Below are 25210 nucleotides of genomic sequence, written 5' to 3' on the forward strand. Positions count from 1 at the left end.
GGAAGGCGGGGAAGTGCGCCCTGTAAGGGACGGAGCCCGCGGCGACCCGGCAGCGGCCCCGCATGAAAAGAGACGCTGGTCCTCCGTATTCCAGCTAGGGGAAGGTCCCCCCACCCCCAGTGCCTTCAGAAGTTCAGTTTCTGTCCTTGTCGAGGACATAAGTCCTTGACATAATACCCACATTTCAGGTGCTCAGTAGTCACATTTGGCAATTGGGGTGCAGATTATAAAACAGCCGCGTTTTTGCCGGCGTTCTGGACTTTGGGTGTTGGTATGTTCCAGGCTTGTCGCAGATTTTGTTTTACTATATCCTGCGAAGAAAAGCCTTACAGCAGAGTTCAGTTTCTGCCTTCGTGGCTAAATGAGCCCCCTGCCCGCTTCACAACCCAGGAGAGCACCTGCGAGCCCTCACTTCGACCATCTCCCGGGGTTCTGGGAGGTTAAAGGCCCCAACTTGTCACCGGACTCCAAGCTACACAACCAACCTAGTGGGATGGGTTGTGTCCACTTAGTTGTATGAGAGACCGGGGTTTCTAAACGTTGCGCATCCCTCTAGCTGGTTGATGTGCATCGCATTCTCATTCAGTGCTTATTCAATAACAAAGCTGTTTCCTACCTCTGCGGAGAGGTTTTTGTGTCGGGAGGTGATTTTGTTCTTAATTTTATTTCCGTACACAGGCCAGGAGAAGACATTAGGAGGTACTGAGCCTGGAAAGGGCGAGGTTTGTTGGAGACGAGTGTTAACAGGGTTGTAGACTGTCCTTAGAAGGGCTGCACGTTCAGCACTCTTGAATATCAGGCACGGAAGGTGGGAACTTGTTCTGTAAGTGAAGACAAGGAGAGCAATACTCAGCATTTTGTGTGCAGCGCTCAGCGAATCCCTCTTAGCCCTTCATAGTCCACAAATTTCTCTGTGTCATTAAGTTTCATGAGACAGGGCAGGAATAGCATTTCCAGAGGCTACCAAGGAAAGTAACACGTCCCTGAAAGAGGTCAGGTGGCTTGCTCAGGGTCTCAGAAGGCAGGGCTCGATGCAGGTTGTTGTAGCTCCGAACTCACTGCTCTTTCCCTTCTGCCGTCTGCTATAAGGTAGTCAGCGAGAACCAGGCGGGTAAATGGTCAAGGAGGGCCAGTGTATGGGTGAGGGCATGGGAGGCTCTAGGACCGAAAAGGTAGGCTCTGCTAGGACTGCAAGAGAGGAGCTTTTTTCCTAAGTAACCAACAAAATGAACTAGAGAGGGGAAGATGCTCCATGAGAGTGTTTATCCAGGTAATAAGAAAGGATACCAAAACATTAAGGACCACGGGATTGCAGCTCAATTCCATTATACTAGTAGGCTGCATGAGAGTGGCACGAGGGAGACCCGTCCGCAGCGTCTTATGGAAAGAACTTTGTCCAAAAGTGCATCTCAGGAGAGTAACTCCATTTTTCTCCTAAGCTAATTGGGACGGATGCCGGAAAGGAAAAGTAGCAGTTTGGCTCTGGGAGAACACAGCTGCGGTCAAGGAGATGTCAAAGCAGGGCTTGCAAGGGTTCTTCCCCTGAGGGCCACACAAGGAGGACCCCAGAGGGGCCCGGGCTGCCTCTCATTACGAGGTCTTCAAGGGGTTTTGTGAGGGTCGGAGTTGCAGTGAAGGATTCGGAGGAGGATCAGCTCTAGATTTTTCTGTCTTGAAGTTTAGCACTTGGGTCGCAGTCATTTTCGTTCACCAGCTGGGGCCCCAGGCAGCTCGGGCGGCTGTTGGAAGAAGCAGTGACCAGCTAGAGGAGGAGGCTGTTAGGACTCCTTGCAGACGAGGTGTAGCCTTGGGAGAAATGCTGGTTTTGTTAGCATTGCGGCTGGTACCATCGGTGCCTGTCAGGGGAGACCGAACACGCAGACGGACGATGGGCAGGCCATTTCTCAAACGAGAACTCTGCCCCACAGCCTGCTGCAGCCAGCCCAGGAAGCCGGCCTCTGCGAGTCAGACTCTGGGGAGATGGACTGCTCTCTCTAGTGACAACCACATAACGACCAGGTAACAATGCGAACAAGACAAATGGCCAGAGCTTGGTCAATAACTGACAGCTTTCCTCATTTTTGTTCCCACTTCCAACTTAGGACTCACCAGAGGAAGCCAGACACGCTCCTCTAGCCAATCACCTGGGTGCCCAGTTCTACTTATTCCCCCAGTTTCCCCAGGTTCACAGCCACCATCGGCGCACCCGAGCCCCCTTTCTCCACCAGGAAGCTCTCCCCTCCTCTGTCTGCCTTTGGTTCTCTGCCAGATGCAAGTGATGGCGGCTGACTCCCTTGCTACAGCAGGCTGCGTATGAATAGACTTTGTCGTTACCTGGCTGGTCCTCGTTTATTTGCCAAATGATCGCCATCTGGTTATTAGTAGGCAGAATCTGACTTGGGCTTGTGTATTGGGGGATGAGGCAAAGGCATCCCAGGGGGCATGAGCAGCCTGGTGGGAGGCGGCCTAGGGATATGAGATAACAGGAAGCCCGCACGTTGCTCCTTGCCCCGCCCCGTTCCCCTGCCTGGTTCCCCTGTCCCGTTCCCGGCACAGTTGCCCGGAACCAGGCAGTTGGCCCCTTCCTCTGGGAAAGCTTTACCCTGGGTCACCTGATAGGAGGGCTAAGGGGCCCAGCTCCATCCCGCAGAGCAGAAATGAGGGAGTGCTGGACTGAGAGACAAGACAGTGACAGCTGGCACAGGATCCCTTACTTAACCGCACCACTGGAGACAAACTGGTTTGTATTGGTTTATGCTCCAGCTGCGCTGCAAGGTTCTTACTGGTAGCTTGGTTTAGCGGCAAAATAATGGGCCTGCTGCTGCTGATTCCAGTTTGCACTGTGCTTTGGGGCAACCCCCCCCATCCCTGGACCTCATCCGTAAAAGGTGGCAGTTATCCTAGGTGACTGTTCAGCTCCATTTTATTCTGATAGGGTCTGGACTCGTTAGTTTGCAAACTCGGGAGCTTCCTGGGTGTAATTTGAAACTGGCTCCCTACACGGAGGGCAGGGAGACACTGAGGAAAGAGGCAGACCAGTCCAGATTGGTAGGTGACCGGTTTAATCACCAAAGGAACTGATAGATCGCAAGAGTAGATCTGCGCACGGGCCCACCTCAGGCTGTGACTTTGGGACAGCGTCTAGCCTGGGGACGACGTGTGGAGTATGCATTGCAAGGACAAGGGAGGGGCGAGGAGCCTCCCATTTCCTGGTGCAGCCCGAGGGTCAGCCCGCGGTCCCGTCTTCTCAGTGGCCTCCTCTAACAGCACGTCCGCAGTTGTATTCCCGCTTTCCTGAGGGGTCTAAAGACGGCTGGCCCCGGAACTGAGGAAGCCCTAGGGCAGGGCTTCGCAGGGATCCTGGGCGTGAAGGGGCAGAACTGGAAAAGGAAAGGGCGAGGCTACGGCCGTGGCCACGCCCCCGCCTCGTTCCCTATAGGCCCCGCCTTTTCGCAGGCCCCGCCCCTTCCCCAAGGTCCGGCTCCCACCTTCCTGTTAGCCCCGCCCCGCCGGCGTGCCCCGCCCTTTTCCGCGGGCCCCGGCCGGGGGGCTTCCCGGCGGTGTGTCTCGGCCTCCCTGAGTGCGAGGCAGGCCGGGAAGTTGGCCGCCGTAAAGATGGCGGCAGAATTGAAAAGCCGGAGCCGCTCCCGCGGTCCTGAGGGTCGGGGGCGGGCTTTGGGGGTGGGGTAGGGCGGGCGCGTTGTCACCGCTCCAAAGGCTGGGGCGGGGCGCGCGCGGGGCGGGGCGTGCGCAGGGGCGGGGCCGCGCCCTCGGCCCGGAAGTGCGGGGTGCGGGGCGCGGGGCGCGGACGGCCCCTGGCGGCCGCGGGCGGAGACGGCGGGCAGGCGAGCGGCGCAGGAACGCGGCTGGGGCGGCCGCGGGGCCCGGGCGAGCATGTAGCGGCCGCGGGGAGCGCGGGGCGCGCGGGGCTCCCGGGGCGGCCGGGCCGCGGGGACTGCTCGCGGCGACATGGAGGAGGAGGGCAAGAAGGGCAAGAAGGTGCGTCCTCCCGAGGGCCGGGCAGGGGGCGGGCTGGACCCCAGAGCGAGGCGGCGGAGAGCGGAGGGGCCGGGGCTCGGGGGCGCAGGGGAGGTTCCCTCAGGCCGCCCCTCGGGGTGCCGGCGCTGGGCGGCGCGGGGACGGAGGTCGGGTCTGTGGAGGTCCCGGCCGGGAAGTCCGGTGGTGGGAGGTCCGGGCGCACACGTTGGAGGTGAGCGTGGCGGGCAGGCCGGTCCCGGCGGGCGGCGCACGGGCGGGCGGGTCGGGCGGCGGTACTGGGTCTCGCGGCTGGGTAGGAGGCGCGCCCCGGGACAATGCGGCGAGGTGGTCCTCTGCCGGCCGGTGCGGCGGGGGAGGAAGGGGCCACGCCTTTCCGCCCCTTCCGGCCAGTGACTCCCCCAAACCCAGGCACTCCATATGCCCTGCCCCGGGGACACTGACCAGGGCTGCAGAGGCGCTGGCCCTGCCTAGGGGCCAGAAAGTCTTCCAGGGTTGGAATCTTAGAGTCAGTGGGTGTAGGCTTAGTGTGGGAACATTTGCTGCTTGGTGGCTTCAAGATTTTGGTGTCAGGTAAAACTAGAAGTGACCTCACGGTACAGCCCGTTCACGGACTGGGTTTTGCTCTCCCTGCTACCATGCAGGTGATCTCAGTGACCTTATCGTTTGGCATAGTTCAAGAGCCTCCTTAGTTTATGTGGTTTTAAAAACGTGGCTTTAATTAGCAGGCTGGAGTAGCTGATAAAGGAGCTCACGGTGTTAGGGAGACTGAAATAACCACGTGGGATAAGCTGTCATTAAAATGAAAATTGGGTTCCAGGGAAATGTATCTTTCAAATACAGGCTTTATAACCTGCGTAAGCGTCTCGCCCATCATTTGCATTTTAATAAGTGTGTGTGTGTGTGCACTTTTACGTGTAAGTTTAAAACACTTCAGTACGCCTGGCCACCCTCTGCTCTTCAGTGCCAGTGTGCCCTTCATTTAGGTTACTCATCTCTGTGTTTTACAAGGCGCTTCATTTTAACTAGGTGCCCTTGTCACCGAGGGTAGCCAGGTGGTGTTGAGGGTGCTGCGTGGCGCCGCTCCTCTGACTTGCTCGTCGTGTTCTGTCGTGAACGCGTGTGTCTAACTTAAGTGTGGTAGCAGTTACAGTTACCTACAAAGGTGGTTTAAGTTAGGTAAACGGCCCCAGAAGTGATTCAGCCTGTGAGAGTTAGTCTGCGGAGGGATGCTGCCCACCGTGGAGGGGCAGAGCTGAGTTTAAGGTTTGGACCAAAGCTGATGGAAGGTCCCAGAAATTCAGTCAACTCTCTCCTTCCCTGTCACAGCCAGGCAGGCGGCCTCTGCCTGCGCTCCTGGCCACCAGTGTCTCACAGAGCAGCTTCATCCCGTCCACACAGCACCTCCCTCGGGCCAGACTCTTCATGCCTGCTAAGGAGAGTCACTGTGATGGGGAAGGGTGGCATTGATGGACTTTCCTCTAGAACCTTCTACCAGCTCTGGCAGAAACAACAAAAGCTCCAACAGCGTAGGGAGAGACAAATGGTAAGACATGCCCGACCTTCTGGAACCAAAGCGAAAAGCCAGTGAAACTCAATTTTGGAGTTGGGGCAGTGGAAAGGCTTAGGCCTGGAGAAGGTTACCGCTGAGCAGAGCCGCTGTTTCTCGCAGAGGACACAGTGCCGAAGCCGTCTCCTTCCCTGCCCCTGCCTCAGGTCCTTCTTCCCCAGCGGCCGACGCGGGGCTCTGGGGCATGGGTTCCTTACCCAGGCCGTGGCCGAGCCCACTTCACCTGCTGCCCTCTGCCACACACAGCCGGCGGACCCTTCCTGCTGTGCTCCCCGATTCTATGTGAGGTCACCTTTGGCGCGTGAAGTTTGGTGTTTAGGTCGTTCCCATTGTGGTAGACTAACCGGAGATATATTTTAAACCATGTGCACAAGTTCAGGCTAAAACAGGTGTAATGACTTAATAGTTTTATGACAGTACAGTTTGGACATTTAAAGTCTCGAGTCAGTTCCCTCAAAAAATGCAGATTTAAACTTTTAAAAACGTGGGTGGCTGGGCCTTTTTGGGTCTTCGGACACTTGTCCTGGTGCCCGTTAAGCAGGCATTCAGGCTCGTAACGCGGCCCAGTTCCCCAGGACAGGAAGTCACGAGCTGCCAGAGAACTGGGAAACTGGAGTGGACCTCTTGCGGGGGCCCCAGGTACAGGCCTGGCCCTTCTCAGGCTGCCCTGGCACATCTGATGAGGGTGACTTGATCCTGTCATGCCCCACAGAAGGTGCTGGGTGACAGGGATGTGGGAGGAGCAGGCAGGAGGCGGGGAGATGCGGGTGCTTGGGGAGACGGGAAGGCTGCTGGCGCGGGCCCACTGGGGCCCGCTTTCCTGCGGCTGTCCCAGAGTGGCCGGGACCTTTCAGACCACAAGTCCCCATTTGGGTTTGGAGAATAAGGCTGCCCCCTGAGAAAACGGACCCGAGTTCCGTGCGTTTAAACACTGTTCTGTCAGGGTTGACTGCTTTCGTGAGAAGCTTAAGGTATCCATGAGTTGGACTGTGCGCATTTTTATAAAAACATTTGGCTCAGATGAGACTTGTAGCCCGTGAGAAGTCACCGCCGTGTGAAGTCACCACTGGGCCTCGATGCTTTCTGGGTCCCTGCTTCTGCCACTTCTGCTGCTGTTAGGTTGTAGGTGGCACCACCGGTGGCTGTGATTTCAACCGGAACAGAGTTGACTGTTTTTACATAGATCTACTGTATTTGCATTCTTCAAATAAAAAAGGGCGACAAGGTACCCTAGAATTGTACGACAGGACGTTAAACGTTGAAGGGTTACTAATTTCATTGGGTTTACTATTTGGGTTATGTTTTGTCAAGTTCTATCAGATAGATATATGCTGGGGTTTTTATAGGTGAAATGACATGATCCCTGAGATCTGTGTTACTCAGACTGGAAAAAGAAAGATGCGAGGTAGCTGGATGTTTTGGCAGCGGGCGGTCATTCATCATTCTGTCTCCTTTTGTGAATTTTTGAGTTTCCATGTAAAAAGTGGGGAGAAAAAGATCCCCGGGGTACGGGACCAGGTTATCAGCTCCCGTACCTGCCCAGTCCTTCAGCCAGTGTCTCGGGAGCTGAAGCTCAGACGGGACCGGTGTGTGGGGACACAGCAGCCGTGCTGTCCGCGGCGCGTGCCTGCGTGGGGACGTTTGTGTGAAACAGAATGTGCTTCCTAGAAGCAGTGCGCTCTGACTTCTAAAATTCTGTTTTGTTGTTTTTTTTTCATTAAAAAGGCTGCTGGTCACCACCTACGAAATTGCTTTTATAACTGATGGTATAGCTGTCACAGCTGTAACGGGCTGACAAAGTGAGCTTGAGCCTCCATCCCTGCTTCATCTTTCCCCTGCCGGCAGCCGGGTCCAGAGTGACCAGCAGTAGCCAGTCTCACTGCCGTCTGCCCTCCAGTCAGTGCGGTGGCCCGGTGACCGCCACAGTGCTTCCCTGTGACAGCTCGGAGTGCCCACCGTGCCGTGCGAGCGGAGGCTGGTGCTGAGGAAATCGCTTCTCTGGCACCAGCGCCGCAGTGGGGGCCGGCGGCATTCTGCCCGTGGGGTCGGCCCGGCGCCTTCGTCCCCAGTGGGTTTGGTCCCTGTGGGTGCTTCCTTCATTTCTGATATCGGTCGTGTTCACCACCACTCTGCGGGGTGAGGTCCCAGCCACCCGCATGTGCTGTCGCATTGACTGATCAGCATGAAATCCCGTTTATTGATGTGAGTGTGGATGTCACACTCAGGACAGCAAGGGGCAGGCTGAGAACAGTGTGTTTTGTCTGGAGATGAGCTGCTCACACACAGCATTAGAGAAGGAGCGGCCAGCGCTAGCGTGCTGGTCCCACACGGGGACCGCAGAGTGACCTCCAGGCGCCGGGCTGGGTGAGGCCCATAGTTTGGGAGGGCCGTGTGCTCAGCGGAAGCCACCGAGGTTTCTCTGTATTCCTCTGGGGACTGTGTGTCTGGGCACATGCGCTGGGGACACAGCTCTGTGCCTGCAGAGCTAGCAGCGGCTCTCGGAGGACAGGCGAGGGGGACCGTTGGGAAGTGTGCCACGACAGGAGCGAGTAAGGGCCTTTCTGTTAGGGTGCCGTCAAGCCCAAGTGCAGACAAGACCCTGTGGTGTCACCGTGCCCCAGCTTCAGAGGCGGTCAAAGTGCAGGCGGCTCCGCTCACCTGCCTCGTCTCTTGGCCACCCTTCCCCCGGTGTCAGGAGCCGACCACGGCCCCGATTCCCGCACCGAAGCCTGCCCACTGCACCTCAGAGCGGCTCTGTCTCTGGAGGTGGGGCCTTAGCAAGGGGGTTAAGGCAAAGTGAGGCCACGCGGGCTGACATCCTTTTAAGAGAAGGAAACCAGGATGTGCACGCAGGGGGACTGCTGTGTGGGGACACTGGGACAAGACGTCATCTCCGTGCCCAGGAGAGAGGCCTCGGGAGACCGGCCCCACCGATGCCTACACTGGGCCATGCAGCTAACACCTGGGATGGGAAGGAATGTCTGCAGCTTGTGCCCTGGGCTATGGTCCTCTGTCATGGAGGACGAGGCTGGCAGGTCATTCCGAAGCAAGCAGGCCAGCAGGCTGCCGTGACAGGAGTCTAGTTGTGGTCCTGGGCTGGGATGTGGTCTCCATCTAGCTCGGAGTTCTGAGGACTCGGCCTCCACGCTGGCCCCAAACACAGATGGCCAGGCGACTCAGAGTGGCAGGGCCACCACCCTTTGCTCTGCATGTCCCAAAGCGCACGTCCGCTGTGGTCGGTCGCGTGGCCCCGGCCGGCTCTGCCGTGGGAGCAGGTCGGTGCTGGGCTGGCTCGGCGTCGTCCCTCCGCCCAGGAGCAGCTGCTGTCCCTCAAGTGCGCTGCTCAGATTTCACGGGTCCACAGCGTGAGGGAGCTGAGGTTGGGATTTGTCGGCTTAGTCGAAGTGAAAAGGACACTGTTTCCCGGGCTCCGTGCCAGTGGCAGGGGCGGCGCAGCTGTCCCCAGCGTGGCCCGGCCGCCGCGGTGCTGGAAGCAGGGCGTGCGGGCGCGGCGAAAGCGGTCCCCTGCGCCGAGCGGAGGCTGCACGCGGCTTTTGTTCCGGTTTTGTTCAGGGCTTAGGGCGGCGGACTGCACGTGCGCCCGGCGACCTGGATTCTGGACAGGTGCCGAAAGTGGTCAGTCTGAGCCGGTGTCACTGCGCTGGGGGGAAGCCCGGCAGGTGTCACCCCCTCAGGTGCGCAGTGTGTCTCACCTGCGGTCTTACTTGTGGGGACGTTTGTTTATTCAGCTCTTTATTATCCATCGTACAGTTTAAATTCCACAGTGGCATGTCCCCAGACTCTAATGTGTGTCCTGTGTGCCATGCCTGTTACCTCTGCAGTCGGGTGTGATTTCGAGCATTCTGCGTGCGTGCTGGGCGTGCAGTCTTATTAAGCTGGTACCTGGGGCAGACCTGCGTGTCACGTGTGTCATCCTACACGTCAGGAAACTGTTTAATTCTCACAATTGTGTCTGGCTGTCATTTCTGCCGGTTGATGTGTGACTTCAGTAGCTCTTGCACATCCTGTCCTGAGGGGCACCTGCCTGTCGTGCACCCGATGTCGGACCCAGTGGGCTCTGTGCACCTAATAATGGGTCGCTGAGTTCTGTGGTAACCGTGCGTTTCCTCTCTGTCACTGACGAACTGTCCCTGCCGAGTCTTTGCCTCCGGTTCTCAGTCACCGAGGGACTGGACAAGGGTCGGCGTTCTCTCTGCAGCTGGCGTTTTGAATTTGTTTGTTTCTCCCTGAGGTTCTGTTAGTTTTGGCTTCACTGCTTTTGAAGCTCTGTTCTTGAGTACATACATTTAGGGTCGTTATGTCCTGCTGAGATGACTTTTTCATTACGAAAGGACCATCTGTACTTCCGATAATAGTCCTTGTTGGGAACCTCCTCGGCCGGGTGAGCAGGTGAGCGGGTGAGCGTGAGCGTGAGCGTGAGCGTAGCTGCACGAGCTTCTCGTGCCGCTTGTTGGGTGTGTTTCGGAATTTCCGTAGCTTAGTATTTAAGCTGCTCTCTTGCGAACAGCGCGTTGCTTACGTAGTTGCTGCATCTTACTTTGCCTGACAACTTCTGCCCTGTGCACTTAACGCGGTTGTTGATCCGGTCACATCTGTCTGCCACTCGCTGTTGGTTTTCCCGCTTACCTTTGCTACAGCACGGCGTTCCCAGCCCTGACCCGGAAGGCGTTTAGAGCCCCAGGTCTGGTTAGCAGGTGTGTACACGGCTGCCGCGGCAGCTACTCCTCGCAGGTCCTGGAGTCTTGCCTGTGACCCGGTTATTCTGGTACAGTGTCTCCTGTGGTGGGAATAGGGGCTGCTGGGATGGTTTTTTCTCCACAAGAGTTTTTGGAGATCTCTCATTATGGGTGTGTAGTTTCTTGATTCCTCTTCAGGGCCGAATCAATGTAATTCATTTAAACAGCAGCCCGTTTGTAGACTCTTCGGTTGTCACTTTGCTCTGACAAAAAACGCTGAGCTTAGCCGCCTCCTGACCTTTCTCTCGGTTTAATTCCTTTAATGCAGCTGTCAGGACGGCTCACGGACAGGCTCGGGCACAGGCAGGCAGGCGTCGAGCACGCTTCGAGGGCAGTGCTGATAGTGGGGTGTCCTTCAGCCTGGAAGGAGGTTGCGGGGTCACATGGCCGGTTCTGGAGGCCCCTGCCTGAGGTTCTGCTGTGTTTACCCCTGTTACGTCTGTGGATCCCGTGTCGGGGTGACCTGCGTCTGCATGAAATGCTCTCGTGCGTTTCGTCCCAGAGCTGTGATCGTGCACACGCCTGCTGAGGGCACGTTATCCCCGGTGTCCCGGGCAGGGGGGCACCCGCGTTCGTCAGTTCCCGGGAACCCTGATTTCCAGAGCTTTTCCCATGGGTCTGTGTCCCACGGTCAGACGGGTCTTGTCATGGATCCCGACACAGCGTCCCTTCTGGGGAGGGGTGTGGTCGACCTTCTCAGAAGAGGTTCTGGAAGCGCCTGCCAGCCCCGGCTCCGGCTGTGCCGTCTTTAGCAGTGGATGGTTGCCTTCTGCCTCCCTGTCCCCTCCCGTGTCGGGCCCAGGCGCGGGGCTGAGCTGACCGTCCGCACGCTCGTCCCTGCCAGGCCTTTCTGGGCTTCCTGTTGGTCTCATTTTCTTCAGTCCCGTCCCCACTCTTTCACGCCCCCCCCTTGTCGCCAGCCACCCTAACCTGTTCAGTGCAGGCCCTTCTGTCTGTGTGTATTCTTGCAAAACGTGTTTTGATGCCTCTTTTAAAAAATCTTTTTATTTTGAGATAATTTGAAACTTAAAAAATGCAAGGAGTGCACGAAGACTCCCGCGCCCTCTGCAGAACCAGCGCCCAGGCCGTGTGTGCAGGGGGCTGTGTCGTGTGGCTCGGCCGCCCTGACTCCCAGCAGCTCTTTGGGGTCCGTGTGGCTCCTGTGTGGCGTCTGTTACACCCCCGACTACCTGCTCGCCAGGGGCGGGACAGGTTTTAAACGGCTCTCCGTTGGCCACACTGGTCCCTTCTGTCACCGTGGGCCGGGCTGTCCTGGAGATGCTCCATGGCCTTGCTCGTGGCAGTGCTCCCTCTCTGGGTGCTTGCGTGGGCCACGTGAGTGTGACGCACAAACAGGCTGTCATATCTGTCCCATGGGTCGAGCACCTCAGGCGAGGCAGGCTTTGCCGTCTGTGACCCAGGGCCATCTGGTGGCGAGGCCCTGCCAAGCCAGCCATGTGGGTGTGTGATGCACTTGCTTCCTGGGGTCAGGCCGTTCACCGAAGTGGGGGTGCTCCCTCCCACCTCCCAGTGGGCACTTCTGGGAGAGGAACTGAAACACTCACACACAGGCTTGAGACGGAAAGCTGCCTAGTGTCTGGGTGGGTGGGGGGCGTCACGACCACGTCCGTCTCCCTGAGCTAGCTTATAATGCCGTCCCAGTAAACAGACCACCGGGCTTTCATCTGGGACTGGACCACGTGTCTTAAAGCTCATTTGTGTCGCAGACAAGCAGGACCACCAGAAACCTCTGAAAACGAGGAGCAGGAGGAAGCGACAGGCTGGGCCGTGCTGTCGTGTCCTGGCTGATGCTGGGCTGTCCTGTGAGCAGCCTCAGGGACAGACCCCACTCCCAGGGACACTAGGTGTGCAGGAAAGTGGCATTTCACGGCAGAGACTCTGGTTAGTAGTGGCATCGGGAGGCTGCACAGGTGTGGAAAGGGACCCACCCGACCTGCCCCCCTGCTGTGCTGGGAGGCACTTGAGGGCGGCAGACTAGCCAGCGAGCAGGCCCTGAAGTCCCAGGCAGACATGTGGCCGTTCTTCAGTGGCCTGGGGGATGAGGACGCTTTCCTGCCTGCCCCTCCCAGTCCAGAAGCAGTGAGTGCAGGGACCAGAGACCTGAGGACATCAGGGAAAGGACAGCAGATGAAGGACAGGATTTGCTATTCATCCAACAAACGAACCACCGTTCACAAGGTTCGCGTAAAGAAAGCTGGAGGCCGAGAGCCTGGGACCTGGGAGGAGCGAGCAGGTGGGACGGGGTGACGCCGGTCCCAGGAGACGCGGGGCTTCGCAGCCGTGCAGAAAGGCGGTGGCCACAGGGCCTGTCCCCAGGGAGACGCCGGCCGCTGTGTCCTGGGCTCTGCCCCTGCTGGGTGCTGGTGGCCTCTCGGCACTGAGCAGCTTCAGTGGCGCTGGCGGACGGAAGCTGTGGTTTCTGCTCTTCCGGTTCCTTCGCGGCTCTTCGTAGGGGGAGGGCTGAGGGCACCCGTGTTTTTCAACGAGATTGACGCGGACGGGGGAGAATGCACAGTGACTGTTGGCAGAGGGGGAGGGACCCCAGCTCCACAGAAACCCCTCCGATGGACTCCCCAGGGGGCCGCCCCCTGGAGAGCGAGGTGGGTGAGGTGGGTGTGGTTGGCACAGAGCATCTGCAAGGCTCGCTCGGTCCCCCGGGACCTTGTGAGCTGGGGCTGCCCCAGCAGGGCAAGGAGCCGTTTGTAGGTGTCAGCGGCGTCCGTCTGACCTCGGGGGACATAAGGCCACAGATGTCATGACTGCGGGCGAGAGCAGTCTGCATGGGGGCTTGTGGTCAGTTGGGACGCAGGGTCCGAGTTGGAAGATGACTTAGGGAAAGGCCAGGAAGGAGCGTGCGTGCGCAGCCGCCCACCAGCCTGGGAGTGCGTCTGACGGCTGCGGGGCGGGCGGGCTGAGCGGCGAGTCCTGCTCACGTCCCCACACGGTCTTCCTCTCGGGCTCGGCGGGGCCTTTTGTCTTTTGGGGAGACTTGGATCATCTGGGGGACAGTGAGCCTGAGGGCTCAGGCAAACGCCAAGTGGAAGATGGACAGCTGCAGGCCTGGAGGTCCCGTTGCTGTCCATCCGGAGACCATGCCAGTGACCAGCAGCCACGGTCCCTGCCTTGGTCCTGGCCACGGCGTCCGGAGTGCTCACTCTCTCCCCAGAACCTGCGCACACATTTTCACGTTTGGAAGCAACGTCGGTTCTGGAAAGCTGAGTTCACGCTTGGCTGGGGGTCCCGTGTGGGCCCGGGTGACGAGGGGTCCCGTGTGGCCCCAGGTGACGGACGTCCCCTGTGCCCCCGTCCCGCAGCAGCCAGTCGGCTGGCATTGTGACCCTCACAGGCGCCCGGCTGCCCAGGCAGCGCCTGCATGAGCAGACTGCATGCGCTGGGCTCGCTCGCCCTGGAGGCCCCTGCGTGGTCTCGTCTGCGTTACAGCTTATGTCCCCTGTGACTGTGACCTCCTGTCACGTAGACCTGCAGGCCTACCTTCTGCCCGGCCTGCATGGGCCCCAAACAGACGGTTTACTGCTGCCCTGAGGGCCTAATCCAGGGTGGGGTGGTCCGGGGAGTGGGGAGAGTGGGGAACTGTGGGGGTCCTGCAAGGTGAGTGGGGGGAGCACGGGGGGTCCTACAAGACAAGGAAGATTGTAGGTTCTGGGATGCCGTTTCGTGTGGCATCAGTACACGACAGAATTTTCTCTTAGAGAAGGAGAAGTGCGAATCTTTAATAAGTGTTGGCGACATGCAGGTTCGCTGGTTTGTGTGAGTGCTGGGCAGAGCTGGGCCTGCCGTGGGCCCATGTGCTGTCCGGCGCGGGGTCCGTCTGGGCCGGCGAGCTGCGGGATCCCAGGAAACGACAGACGGGAACACGTGGCCGGTGCGGGCCTGCACCTTTGGTTTCAGGTGTTTGGTGGCGCTTCCTGCCGAGACCCCCATCAGTGTCTGTTCTCTGTGTTTTGCATTCGTTTGGCCGGTCTGGGGACAGGGACCCTTGGCATCTGTGTATAGTGACTGCTGCATGGCTGGACATCTCTGGGGAGCAATCAGGGCTTCCTGCAGGTGCGGAGAGACAGGCGGGCTTCGCCCTGTCCCGCCCCCTACCCCTCTGCACGTTTACTCTGCTTGTAGGACCCTGGCCAGGGTGTGAGGTTGCCCAGGCCACGGTCGCTGAGCCCGGAGGCCGGGGCGGAGGGAGGGCGTGCAGACGGAGCCCGTGCTGTGCCCCTGGCGGGGGAGATGGGGGACTTCTGCCATCAGCTGCTGGCACCACCGTCTTGGCCACACCTGCCCCGCTCTCTCAGGTCCTGGAGTGACGTGACACACGGAGCTGGGGGTTTGGAAGGCCCTGCGTTTTTGTTGTCTGGGGGGACTCGAGGACTCTCCTTTCTGCCTTCCCCTGCCTGCTGAGCATTGGCCTGTGACCTTTTGAGTGTCCGTGAGCAGGTAAAGGCCCAGGCCCCCGCTGACACGAGGAACCTGGCCTTGGCCCGGCCTCGGGGTCTCTTCGTCCGCAGCCTGCACGCCAGGCCCCATGTGTGTGGGGTCGAGGGGGTGGCTGCAGCCACCTCCGCTTGTTCGCCTGGATGGACGCAAAGCCGGCCCGAGCCGCAGCCCCGACTGTCGCCGTTTCTGCTTGCAGCCTGGGATCGTGTCGCCGTTTAAGAGGGTGTTTCTGAAGGGCGAGAAGAGCAGGGACAGGAAGGCGCACGAGAAGGTGGCGGAGCGGCGGCCCCTGCACACCGTGGTGCTGTCGCTGTCCGAGCGCGTGGAGCCCGACCGGCTGCTGAGTGACTACATCGAGAAGGAGGTGAAGGTAAGTGCGCTGCGAGCCGTCGCCAAGGCCGGCGCCTGGCCCGGTCCCCGGTCAGGGCTGAGCCGCTCGGCGCGTCTCCTGAGTCCTGTGAGAGCCTGTGCCCGGGACACTTGTCGCTCGTCCCTCCCCATCACGACAGTGACGTAAGCGAATGGAAGGCGCAGGGCTGCGAGGTCAGAGAATGGAGACACGTGGGTGGAGGGCGGGGCCTGGTGAGCAGGCGCTGGGCTGAGGCACGGCCACATGTGACCTGGCGCTCTCTGCTCTCACCTGGCCGTCACGAGAGGTGGGGCTGGGAGCTGTCCTGGGAGAGACGTGGGACTAAGGCTTTGGGGCACAGGGAGGGCGGGCGGGCCAGAGTGAAGGCCAGGAAGCCGGGACAGCGACGGTGCCCTCCCTGCCAGGCTCCAGGTCGCCCGCAGCTGGGCCGTCGTGTGGAGGGCCCGGGCGTTCCCGCGGGCAAGCCGCGCGGCCGCAGTGTGGCCCCGCGTGAGCACACCCCAGGGGTCCGCAGCCCGCACGCAGCCTCCCGCTGTCCTGAGACGGAGCCCCAGACAGACTCCAGAAGTAAATGCGAACAGAGCAGCAAGGACGCGGAAGACGCACGAAAAATACAACTTGTGTCGTACTGTCAGGACGACGAGCAGAAGCCGCGCGAACCGTGGCGCACGGTCGCCCGGTAAATAAAAGGCGGAGATGGAGCTTTTGGGATGTGAAGCATCTTCATCGTCCGTCTCCACGATGTGCTCGAGGGAGGGTGAGAGGCAGAGCGTGTGGAGCGCCCGGAGACGCAGACAGACGCGCACACAGCCCTACGGCCCGGCAGTCCAGAGCCCCCACCGTCCACCCAGGAAGTGGGCAGGAGCCGCGGGGCACGTGTCGCCTAAGAGGACGTGCCAATGGCAGATGAGCACAGGACACAGCGCCCAGCCTCACCGGCCATCGGGGCATCGTCACCGCTCACGTGTCCCATGGCCATGCTGAGAGGTCGGGCACACGCGGTGCTGGTGGGGTGCCGAGCACGGGCCACCACCCCGGAAGACTGGCCGGCAGGTTCTTGGGTGTCAACACGCAGCACCATCCTGTGTGGACGCGGCTCCTGGCGGGTTTCGGAAAGAGTACGTCCGGCTGTGTCCGCAGCGGCAGACTCTGCCCACATCCGAGAAGGGGCTCTGCGCCCAGGGCTCCTTGGGGGTGGACCGGCCTGAATGGCCTTCACTGCCTCCACCCTGACAGGACGTGTCGGTGGTCTGGGCCTGAGTGTCAGCGCCCTATCAGACCCTCTGATCCAACTCGGAAGGATTCTTCGTCCCCAGGGTCCCCCCACCCAAGTGAGAGACCGAGCCGGTGCGTGCTCACCTCGCGGCCCAGGCTGTCTCGTGGGCGTGGCCGCTCCTGGGTCAGTGTCGGTCTGGAAACTGGGTCAGGCTGGCGCTGCGTTGGCACCGTACTGCTGGTGTCCCTGCGTGGATGGGAGGCATCCAGCGGCCCCTTCGCCCCAGGAGCCACCTCTAGGCCCTGTCACTGACCCTGTCACTGGCTCAGGGCCGCTCCCCTCGCTCCAGGAGCCCAGCTCCAGCATGTCCCCATCAGCCCCACCACCAGAGCAGCTCGGTGGCTAGTGCCCCTTCCAGTCGGGCTGTCCAGCTCACCCTCCAGAGCGGGGCGTCTGCCGGCCTCCCCGTCTTCCACAAGGAAGTAGGCCTGACCCACAGCACCTCTGCTGTGTCCCTTGTGGTCCGCATGGGCTTCATCCAGCTGAGCTCACAGAGCCTAGCCTGGGCCCCGCGTGGGGCGAGCCCCTGAGGACACATGGGTGCGCCCCTCCTGCCCCGGCTCCCATGTCGGTGTGCGGCACTCTGTAGTCGGGCCAGTGTCCCTAGTGGTGCTGTATGAGATTTGACCCCAGGCGCAGGCCTGGGCGGGGGGCAGACCCCGAGGAGGCAGCCTTGTGCCAGGTGCCTGTCCTGTTCGAGTCCTGTGTGTCATTTTCGAGCAGTAGTGTGTGGAGTCCTCCGTCTTCTGTCAGGTGGGTGGCCGCCTGAGGCCCAGACCATGGAGAAGGTTCTCAGATGCACCTGCCCAGGTCTCAGCGTCCCCTCCCCCGGCGTGCAGCTGGGCCAGGCCGAGGCTTGAGGGAGGCCGACCCGGGCTTGGTGTGATCGTGGATCCGCCAGGTCCCCTCCACAGTGCTTCCTGGAGGCGCTGTCTGCCGCGTAGGCGGCCGTGGTGGGCTCACCAGCAGCGGCTCTGTGTGCCTGAGACCCGCTGCTGTGTCATCCTCCTTGCCCATGGCAGCTGATGTGCCAGCAGTCAGACGTCCCCCGGCCTCTCAGTCCATCGTGACCGTGAGGCTGTGTCCTCGCGTGCCACGGTTCGTGGGCACAGCACCTACGCCGCCACCCTGCTGCACCCTTCGGCACTGGGGACGGCGTTCGCCCTCCGACCCCGTTCTCTGGTGGGTCTAAGAAGACTTGTCGATTTTTGGTTTGTTCAGCTCTTTCTTGTGGTCACGGGATGACAATCTCTGAGTTCTGTATGCAGAAGCCCAGCGTCACCCCTGCAACGGTGACCCCCAAACGCACGAGTCGGAAGACTGGGAAGTGTCATCGGGAGTGGGGGGCAGGCTGCTCTGGGGCAGGATCAGTAGCCACTGAAAACGCGGAGGCCTGAGCCAGCGGGGAAGCGACGTGTGCCATGCTGGCGCCCAGACCTGTGTCCCGCACAGAGGGAGGCGGCCACGTGTGGCGTGCCCGTGTGCACTGTCGCGTGGGGGCGCCTTGCATCCTGTCGGGGTGCCTCGCAGGGCTCTGGGGCAGCGGTGAGCTCCGCAGCAGCACGTGTGTGTGTCCCCAACCGGCCGGGCTTCTCCAGACTCGGGGTGCGCGCCTGCGGGGGGGAGCGGCGGCCCACGCTGCCGGGCGGCCCTGACCTTGCTCCCTCTCAGTACTTAGGTCAGTTGACGTCCATACCTGGATACCTGAACCCCTCCAGCCGGACTGAGATCCTGCATTTCATCGACAGCGCAAAGGTAGCCCGCCTCTGACCCCCGCCCCCGGCAGCAGCTCGGGTCCTGGGACTCTGGGCTTTGCGGACCTGAGGGCCGCCTAGTGCCCTCAGGTCGTGGGCGCACTTGGCTCCTGCTGTAAAGATGGCCCCCCAGGCTGAACGCCCCCTTCATTCCGCATACGCGCCCCTCAGGGTCGGGGCTGTCAGACTTCATGTCCCAGTGCGGGCGGCTCCAGGGGGCGAGCGTGGTGGGGGCCGGGACCCCATGTGGTCCCGCATGCTGATGCCTGTGCCCCCCGCAGAGAGCCCACCAGCTCCCCGGACACTTGACCCAGGAGCACGACGCCGTGATCAGCCTGTCCGCCTACAACGTCAAGCTGGCCTGGCGGGATGGCGATGACACCATCCTCAGGGTCCCCATCCACGACATTGCCGCCGTGTCCTATGTGCGGGATGACGCCTCGCACCTGGTGGTCTTGAAGACAGGTACGAGCGGGGGCGGCCATGTCTCCATGCCGAGGCGGGTCCGGGTTCACAGGTGCTGGGGACAGTTTGCAGTGGTGGGTCAGCTGCTGCTGCCTGTCGTGCCCGAGAAGCGGCCCTCCTGTCCCCGAGATCAGCCTCCACCAGGAGGGCAGGGCCCTGGGAGGTCCCCAGGCAGGCGCCGAGCCCCACCACGGGCGCTTGTAGCCTTGTGGGCCTATACTCTGTCCCACGCTGCCCCCTGCAGGACTCTGGGGTGTCATCTGGCACCCAGGCCTGGTAGATGCAGCGCTAGTCTTCCCAGAGCTGGGACCAGACCCCGAGGAGCCTCTTTGCCTGCAGGACATTCTGAGTAGCCCATTGGACGACAGAAAGGACCTTGTCCTGGCCTGTCCCCCCAGCTGGTGGCGAGCGCCGCCTCCCTGGGCTCTTGGGGACAAGCTGCTTGCCAGTCCATAGTCTCTGCCCGAGAAATGGAGGCAGAAGTCACAGGTTCTTGGCACCGGGCCCTCCAACTGGGGTTCCCGGGTGGGCACTACAGCAGGGCCCTGTCCCGGGTTCCATGGCACCGCCAGCGGCCAGGCCGAACCCCGAAGCCATTCACTGCCAAGGGGCCAGGTGTGCGGGGGCCAGAGGGGGCCGCTGACCACACTCCAGACCTCAGGCCGCACAGAGGGGAGTCGTCACGGGGCCCAGAGGGCCCTGCCGGGCGTCCTCATTGCTCTCGCCTGTGCAGCTGACGGTGCTGCCACTGCCCGCAGCATGAGTGACAGCCTGTCCGTCACCCTGCCGTGCCACCTACATCCTGAGCGACGTCCCCTCTGTACCTAGGTTCGTTTCCCCTCGTGTCCAGTGACCATCTGTTTAACGATGGGCATTTATTCAGGTTGTGCACTCGAAACAGCCGGCATCGAACCATTTAGTCCCCGAAAATGGCACTTCATTTGGCCCAAACTCGCACGAAGCGTGTGGCGTACGTCCACGGTAGACGTGCGGGCGGCCTCTGTTCCGTCCCACATGCAGTTGGGGTGACGGCACAGATGACGGGACCCGGCACTGGTCACCCAGTTGGTGGATAGCGGGGCCGGCTGGCTTTGAGAACTGGCTTCACGGCTGCATCCAGCACTGCTGCCCCGCCCTGGTGGCCGCCATTTCCCCGCCCAGGACAGTCCCTGCAGGAGGCTCCAGATCGGGGGCACCCTTAGGGACAGAATTGGGTAACCGGCTTCTGACTAGGTCCTGCAGGTGGTTAGCTGGCGGGCAGGTGCTGGCCTGAGGTCCCTGGCACTGTAAGACTTTTCTGGCCTGTGTTATCAGGAAGAGTCGCTGAGAAAGTAGTAATAGGAGAAAGTCTTAAAGAGACGTGAGCCGAGACCCGGGGCTCTGTGAACTTTTGTGTCGCAGGAGGGGACTGAGTCCCTGTGTCTGGGACTTGGGTCTACAGCAGGACCAGTGGGGACTGCCTGGGACTGCGGCTGCACATGCTCGTGGCCGGTGCCCTGCCCTGGGTGCGGGTCACTGGTCTCGTAGAAACGGCACCCACTAGCTCTCCGTGGCTTTTGAGCGACGCATGCTGTTGTAGCAGCCACGTTAGAAAAGGCGGAAAGGAGCGAGTGAAACCGGCGTTAATGGCATTTCACGTGGCCGTCTGTCCCCAAAGCAGCATCACAGCTGTTTCTGAGGCAGCAGCATCCTCACTGCACTGACCCCCAGGCCCTGGGTGGGTTCTACTTCAGGCTTAGTTGGGACCTGTCCCATAGCACGTGCCTAGTGCCTGTGGCCATGGATGCACGGGGCCCCTGGGATTCTTGGGGCTCGGCCTGCGCCCGGGGTCCACCCCATTGGCTGTTACTGGCCCCTCTGAGCGTCAGGTGCTCTCTGTCCTGTGTGGGCTCAGCCCCTGGTGCTCAGGCCTCACGTGTGGCGCCTGTCCCTGGGATTGGAGCTGGCACACGGGGCCTTCCCGGGCCGGGTAGCACAGTGGTCCTCCAGTCCAGGCTCCCACATGGGCCCCGCAGCAGGCTTGGGTCGCCTTTGCCCTGGCCCCCTGCTTCTCGTCAAGGACTGTGTTCCGGCCTGTTGTGCACTAACTGGGCCCTGAGAACACCTTCGGAGTAGATGGACAGACTGGACGTCAGCCGTTTTATGTCTCAGCCTAAGTGACTTGTGCCATCTTTGCAGGGGTGCACTGGGTCGCGGAGCATTGTGGGCTCAGCGTGAAGTGGGTGGCGTGAGTGGGGGTCGCTGTCCCCACCCAGTTTCAAGAAGGTGGTGGAGGGGGCCTGGCCCCGAGCCTGCTGCTCTGCTGCCTGCCTGCCCTAACCTGCTGTGGGGTCCACTTCTCAGCCCAGGACCCCGGCATCTCCCCCAGCCAGAGTCTGTGTGCGGAAAGTTCCAGAGGCCTGACTGCAGGCTCCCTGTCGGAGAGTGGAGTGGGGCCTGTGGAGGCGTGCTGCCTGGTGATCCTGGCCACAGACAGCAAGGTGAGTAGGGCTGGGAACTGGAACCAGGCCCCGCCCACCAGAATAAGGCCCCGCCCATGCCTGACAATGTCCCGCCCATAGCAGACACGGGCCCCGCCCACACCCACCTAGGCCCCAAGTCCCTGCCAGGTGTGGTGCCCCCTGGGCTGTGCTGGGTGGTTCTTTCCCTGCCTGTCTTCTCTCTCCCTGTGCTGATGGGGGTGGCATCTCCTGCACCCCAAGCTGTGTCCTGCGGGAAGATTCCTGGGAGTGGCGAGTTAAAGTTGTGGTCCATTAGCCACCTAAGGGCTCCTGGCCTCAGAGAGCCCCTCGCTGCTCTTCTGTTTGGTTTCCATGTGAACCGGCAGTAGTGATGCCTACCTCAGGTGGCCTCTGGTCGGGGTCCCTGCTCAGCTCGGCCACCTTCCCAGCCAGGCAGTCGCTCCTCCTGTCCCCACCAGAGTCCCTACAGACCTGGCCCCATGTCCTGGCCCCGCTTCAGCTGCTCACAGGGGAGGTGGCGGGTGGTGGCGGGTGGTGGCGGCAGGCGGTGGTGGCGTGGTGGTGGCGGGGAGGCTGCCCTACGGGTGGGTGGTGAGGGCATCAGCTGCCAGGGCAGGGGAACGAGCTACAGATGGCGTCCTGTGGTGGGCCGGTGACCTCAGAGCCCCAGAGGGCACTCAGGCCTGGTGCCCATGCAGCACCTGAGGGGCCGGGCGCCGGGAAGGTGCCCAGAGGTGCAGCTGCGTCCCTACGGTAGGTGGCCGCGGAGGAGCTGTGCGCCCTGCTCGGGCAGGTTTTCCAGATCGTGTACACGGAGTCCACCATCGACTTCCTGGACAGAGCCATATTCGACGGGGCCTCCACGCCCACCCACCACCTGTCCCTCAGCGGTGAGCAGCGGGGCGGGCAGCCATGGCCTCTGCTGCCCTGTGGGAGCCCGGGCCCCCCACAAACACGCCTGGTCAGTGTCGGCGTGCCAGGATGCTGCTGCCACCCACCGCTTGGGGCCCTGGGTTGAGCCCTAACCTGTTCCCAGACTTCCCTGTTCTCGTCCATGGCGGGTTTGGCCAAGGCACACAGGAGCCCCCTCAGCCAGGGTGGCTTCCTGCATAACTCCGGGGCCCAAGAACACACTTTCTGGAACCACCTGTGGCTGTCACCTAACTCAGATGGTGCTGGGAGAGGCTCCCAGCACTGGGCCGCGAGTGGCTGTGGGGGCCTCCTTTCCAGAACACCCAGGCCCACAGTTGCTGTGGGGCTCTCCAGGGACGGAGGCCACTGGGGGATGTCGGGGGAGCAAAGGAGCCCCGCAGGGTTGACCGGGACCGCACTGCCCTGCCCTGCCCCGGCCCCACTCACCGCCCACGGCCACCGCATGCACTCACATCCGCCGCAGCCAGACCTCGCCTTCCAGGTCTGCTTTATTAGGACTCACGGCTCTGTGAGTCGGGCACACAGGAAGTGGGATGGGAGGCTGTGCAGCTGTCGCGCAGAGCCACAGAGCCACCTCTGTGCAGAGAGGTCCCTCCCTGCTCCCCCCCAGGGCCCACACGTCAGCCAGGAGCACAAAGCCTGTGGAGCCCCCATTTGGCAGCGTCCCTTTGTCCTTCTGTCCCCTCCCACACTCTGTCACACGCCTCTCAGCTCTTGCTGCATATAACGGTGCCTACGTTCCTCACAATCCCTGTCACCCGGACCTTAGGTCACTGTCTAGTGTCTCCTGAGGAACAGCTGCGTATCGGGCCCTCTGCTGGCCTGAGGGTCTCCACGTTGTGGCCCTGCCTCTTGGAGCAGCCACCAATGCCTGGAACTCTGCTGGTTCAGGGGTCAGAGCCATGTGACAAAGGACAGGCACACGGCCTCTGATTTTGTTCTTCATAGAACTGGGGTGGTGGTGATCCTGCTAGGCTCAAAAAAGGCAAAGTGACACAGGCCCTGCTGGTGGGAGCCCCCCCGCCCTCAGGCAGGCCCTTTGTTGTCCTCGCCACTGGGGAGCCCTCCCTGTCCCTCTGTGCAGACCTGGAGCAGGTGGCTCATCTCCCAAGCCCCCTGGGAGGTGTCCCCAGGGCCCGGGCTCTGCCCTGGAAGGCCTGCAGACACCCAGTGACAGGCTCCGCAGTCCCACAGAGCTGTGGCCTTCCCTGACGCCTGCCCCGTGTGACAGGCATCTGCCCTCCACACTCCCATACAGACGACTCTTCCCCCAAGGCGGACGTGAAGGAGCCGTACGAGACGGACGCCAGGGCCTTGTGAGCACCCGCCCGCCCCTCCCCTCGGTGCACCCTCCCAGCAGGTCCCCGGCCCCCGTCCAGTGAGCGGGCTCCCCAAGGTCACCTTCCAGTCCCCCTCCCCCCATCATGTGGTTTGCTGTCCGGGGGTTGTGCTCCTCCGTGGCAGGCCCCTTCTTGTCACCCACCCTGACCCCCAGCGCTACCTGGGCCCTGCAGGGCGTTGTGGGTGGGAACAGGGCAGGGCCCACGCCGCCTGCCCACGCTCGTGTCCTTGCAGCTCCTTCCCCGAGTGTGTGCGTGCGGGTGGCGTCTCGCCCTTGTCCTGTGTGCCTGCAGTGCCTCACGCCAAGACAGCCAGCGAGAGCGAGCTGAGCGCCACGGCCGCCGAGCTGCTGCAGGACTACATGCTCACAGTAGGCCTGCGGGGGGCCGCCCTGGGGTCGCCACCGGGGGGCTGCTTGGGCGTGGGCGCGGGCCCCAGGACGCCCAGCGGCCCGCGGTCACCGCCGCCTGCCCCCTGCAGCTGCGCACGAAGCTGTCGTCGCAGGAGATCCAGCAGTTCGCGGCCCTGCTGCACGAGTACCGGGACGGCGCGTCCGTGCACGAGTTCTGCATCAGCCTGCGGCAGCTGTACGGGGACAGCCGCAAGTTCCTGCTGCTGGGTGAGGCGGGGGCCCCGGGAGGCACAGCTGTGGGGGTGGGTGGGAGAGCAAGGGCGCCGGGGCCCGCTGGGAGGGCCGGCCCTCGCCAGGCACGACCCGATGGGCCACAGCCCGGGACGTGGCGGGGCCGCCGCGCCGAGCCCAGAGAACGGGCTGGCTGACGGAGGCTGCGGAGGCCCCCAGTCCGTGTCCTCCCCTCTGTGTTCTCGCTTGGGAGACGCCTCTCGTCCAGAAGTGGGTGGTCCCGGCAGAGGTGGGGGTGCCTTGCTCGGCCCCCACCAGCTACCCTCTGCCCCCTCCTGGGTCTCCCCCACCTGGAAACTTGCCCTGCAGCCCACCAGGGGCCAAGGGCTCCTAAGTAGCTCCCCCTTTGGTGCGGGGCGCCCAGGGTAGGCGGTGGCCTTGGGACTGGGCCCGAACTCGCTGCCCGTGGGATGTTGCGAGGTGGCGGGGGACGGGCGAGGGGGTCAGCCATGCTGTGTGGCCCAGGTCTGCGGCCCTTCATCCCTGAGAAGGACGGCCAGCACTTTGAGAACTTCCTGGAGACCATCGGGGTGAAGGACGGCCGTGGCATCATCACCGACAGCTTCGGCCGGTACCGGCGGGCCACGAGCTCCACGTCCACCTCCACCTCCAATGGGAACAGGGCGGCGGGCAGCTCGGATGACCAGTCCGTGCCCTCGGAGGGAGACGAGTGGGACCGCATGATCTCGGACATTAGCAACGACATCGAGGCCCTGGGCTGCAGCCTGGACCAGGACTCAGCCTGACCACTGCGGGGGGCCCTCTACTGTGAAGGAGACAGGGGCGGGTGTCCCGTGGCCGGGCCCCGCACAGCTGTCGGTTTTGCACATGACGTTCCTGTCAACCCTCAGAGACCTTTAAAGACGTTTACTGCAATGTGAACCGCTCACCTCTGCTGCCACTGTGTCTGGTCCTCGCCATCCGGGGCCCACACTCCCGGGGCTGGCACGGCGCTCAGGGCCGCCCTAGGCTGATGCTGCCCAGCCTTGGCCCTGGGAGGCTAGAGCAGGGCTTTCCCTGCCTGGACGTGGGGCTGGGAGCAGGCGGCCTGGCACCTGTGGGTGAGCCCGGCCTGTCGGGACCCAGACGCTGGCCACTCTGAGGGGCGCCGGCTCCCTTCTGGCCCCTTGCCCAATCCCCGAGTCCCCAGGTCTCACCTGCCACTGCGGGTGG

At 61.9% G+C, this 25210-nt stretch overlaps 1 protein-coding gene across 3 annotated transcripts; it reads left to right on the forward strand.

The window, feature by feature from the left end:
• The first annotated feature begins 3852 nt into the window (after positions 1–3852).
• Positions 3853–24919, forward strand: CCM2 (CCM2 scaffold protein). 3 transcript variants are annotated; one of them, XM_039847106.1, is made up of 10 exons: positions 3853–3999; positions 14990–15163; positions 18111–18194; positions 18475–18658; positions 21002–21138; positions 21878–22010; positions 23285–23369; positions 23629–23764; positions 23875–24013; positions 24503–24919. In XM_039847106.1, the coding sequence occupies exons 1-10, from the start codon at positions 3970–3972 to the stop codon at positions 24781–24783; spliced, it is 1383 nt and encodes a 460-aa protein (XP_039703040.1). In that variant the 5' UTR covers positions 3853–3969; the 3' UTR covers positions 24784–24919. The 3 variants fall into 3 exon arrangements, with proteins under 3 accessions (XP_039703040.1, XP_039703038.1, XP_039703039.1); XM_039847104.1 differs by lacking the exon at positions 3853–3999 and adding an exon at positions 12708–12944; XM_039847105.1 differs by lacking the exon at positions 3853–3999 and adding an exon at positions 12734–12944 and having other exon boundaries at positions 23312–23369.
• Positions 24920–25210: the final 291 nt, after the last annotated feature.

Source organism: Pteropus medius, unplaced genomic scaffold, assembly GCF_902729225.1.
Source record: "Pteropus medius unplaced genomic scaffold, Ma_sr-lr_union100, whole genome shotgun sequence".
In the NCBI taxonomy this organism is placed as follows: domain Eukaryota; kingdom Metazoa; phylum Chordata; class Mammalia; order Chiroptera; family Pteropodidae; genus Pteropus; species Pteropus medius.

What these genes read in the sequence shown, in the direction of transcription:
- CCM2 (XM_039847104.1), top strand. Translation starts at nt 12,852, where the DNA reads ATGCACAGTGACTGTTGGCAGAGGGGGAGGGACCCCAGCTCCACAGAA. An exon ending in CCTGGTGGTCTTGAAGACAG is followed by an intron (nt 18,659 to 21,001) that starts GTACGAGCGGGG and finishes TCCACTTCTCAG; the next exon opens with CCCAGGACCCCGGCATCTCC. An exon ending in CCGCAAGTTCCTGCTGCTGG is followed by an intron (nt 24,014 to 24,502) that starts GTGAGGCGGGGG and finishes TGTGTGGCCCAG; the next exon opens with GTCTGCGGCCCTTCATCCCT.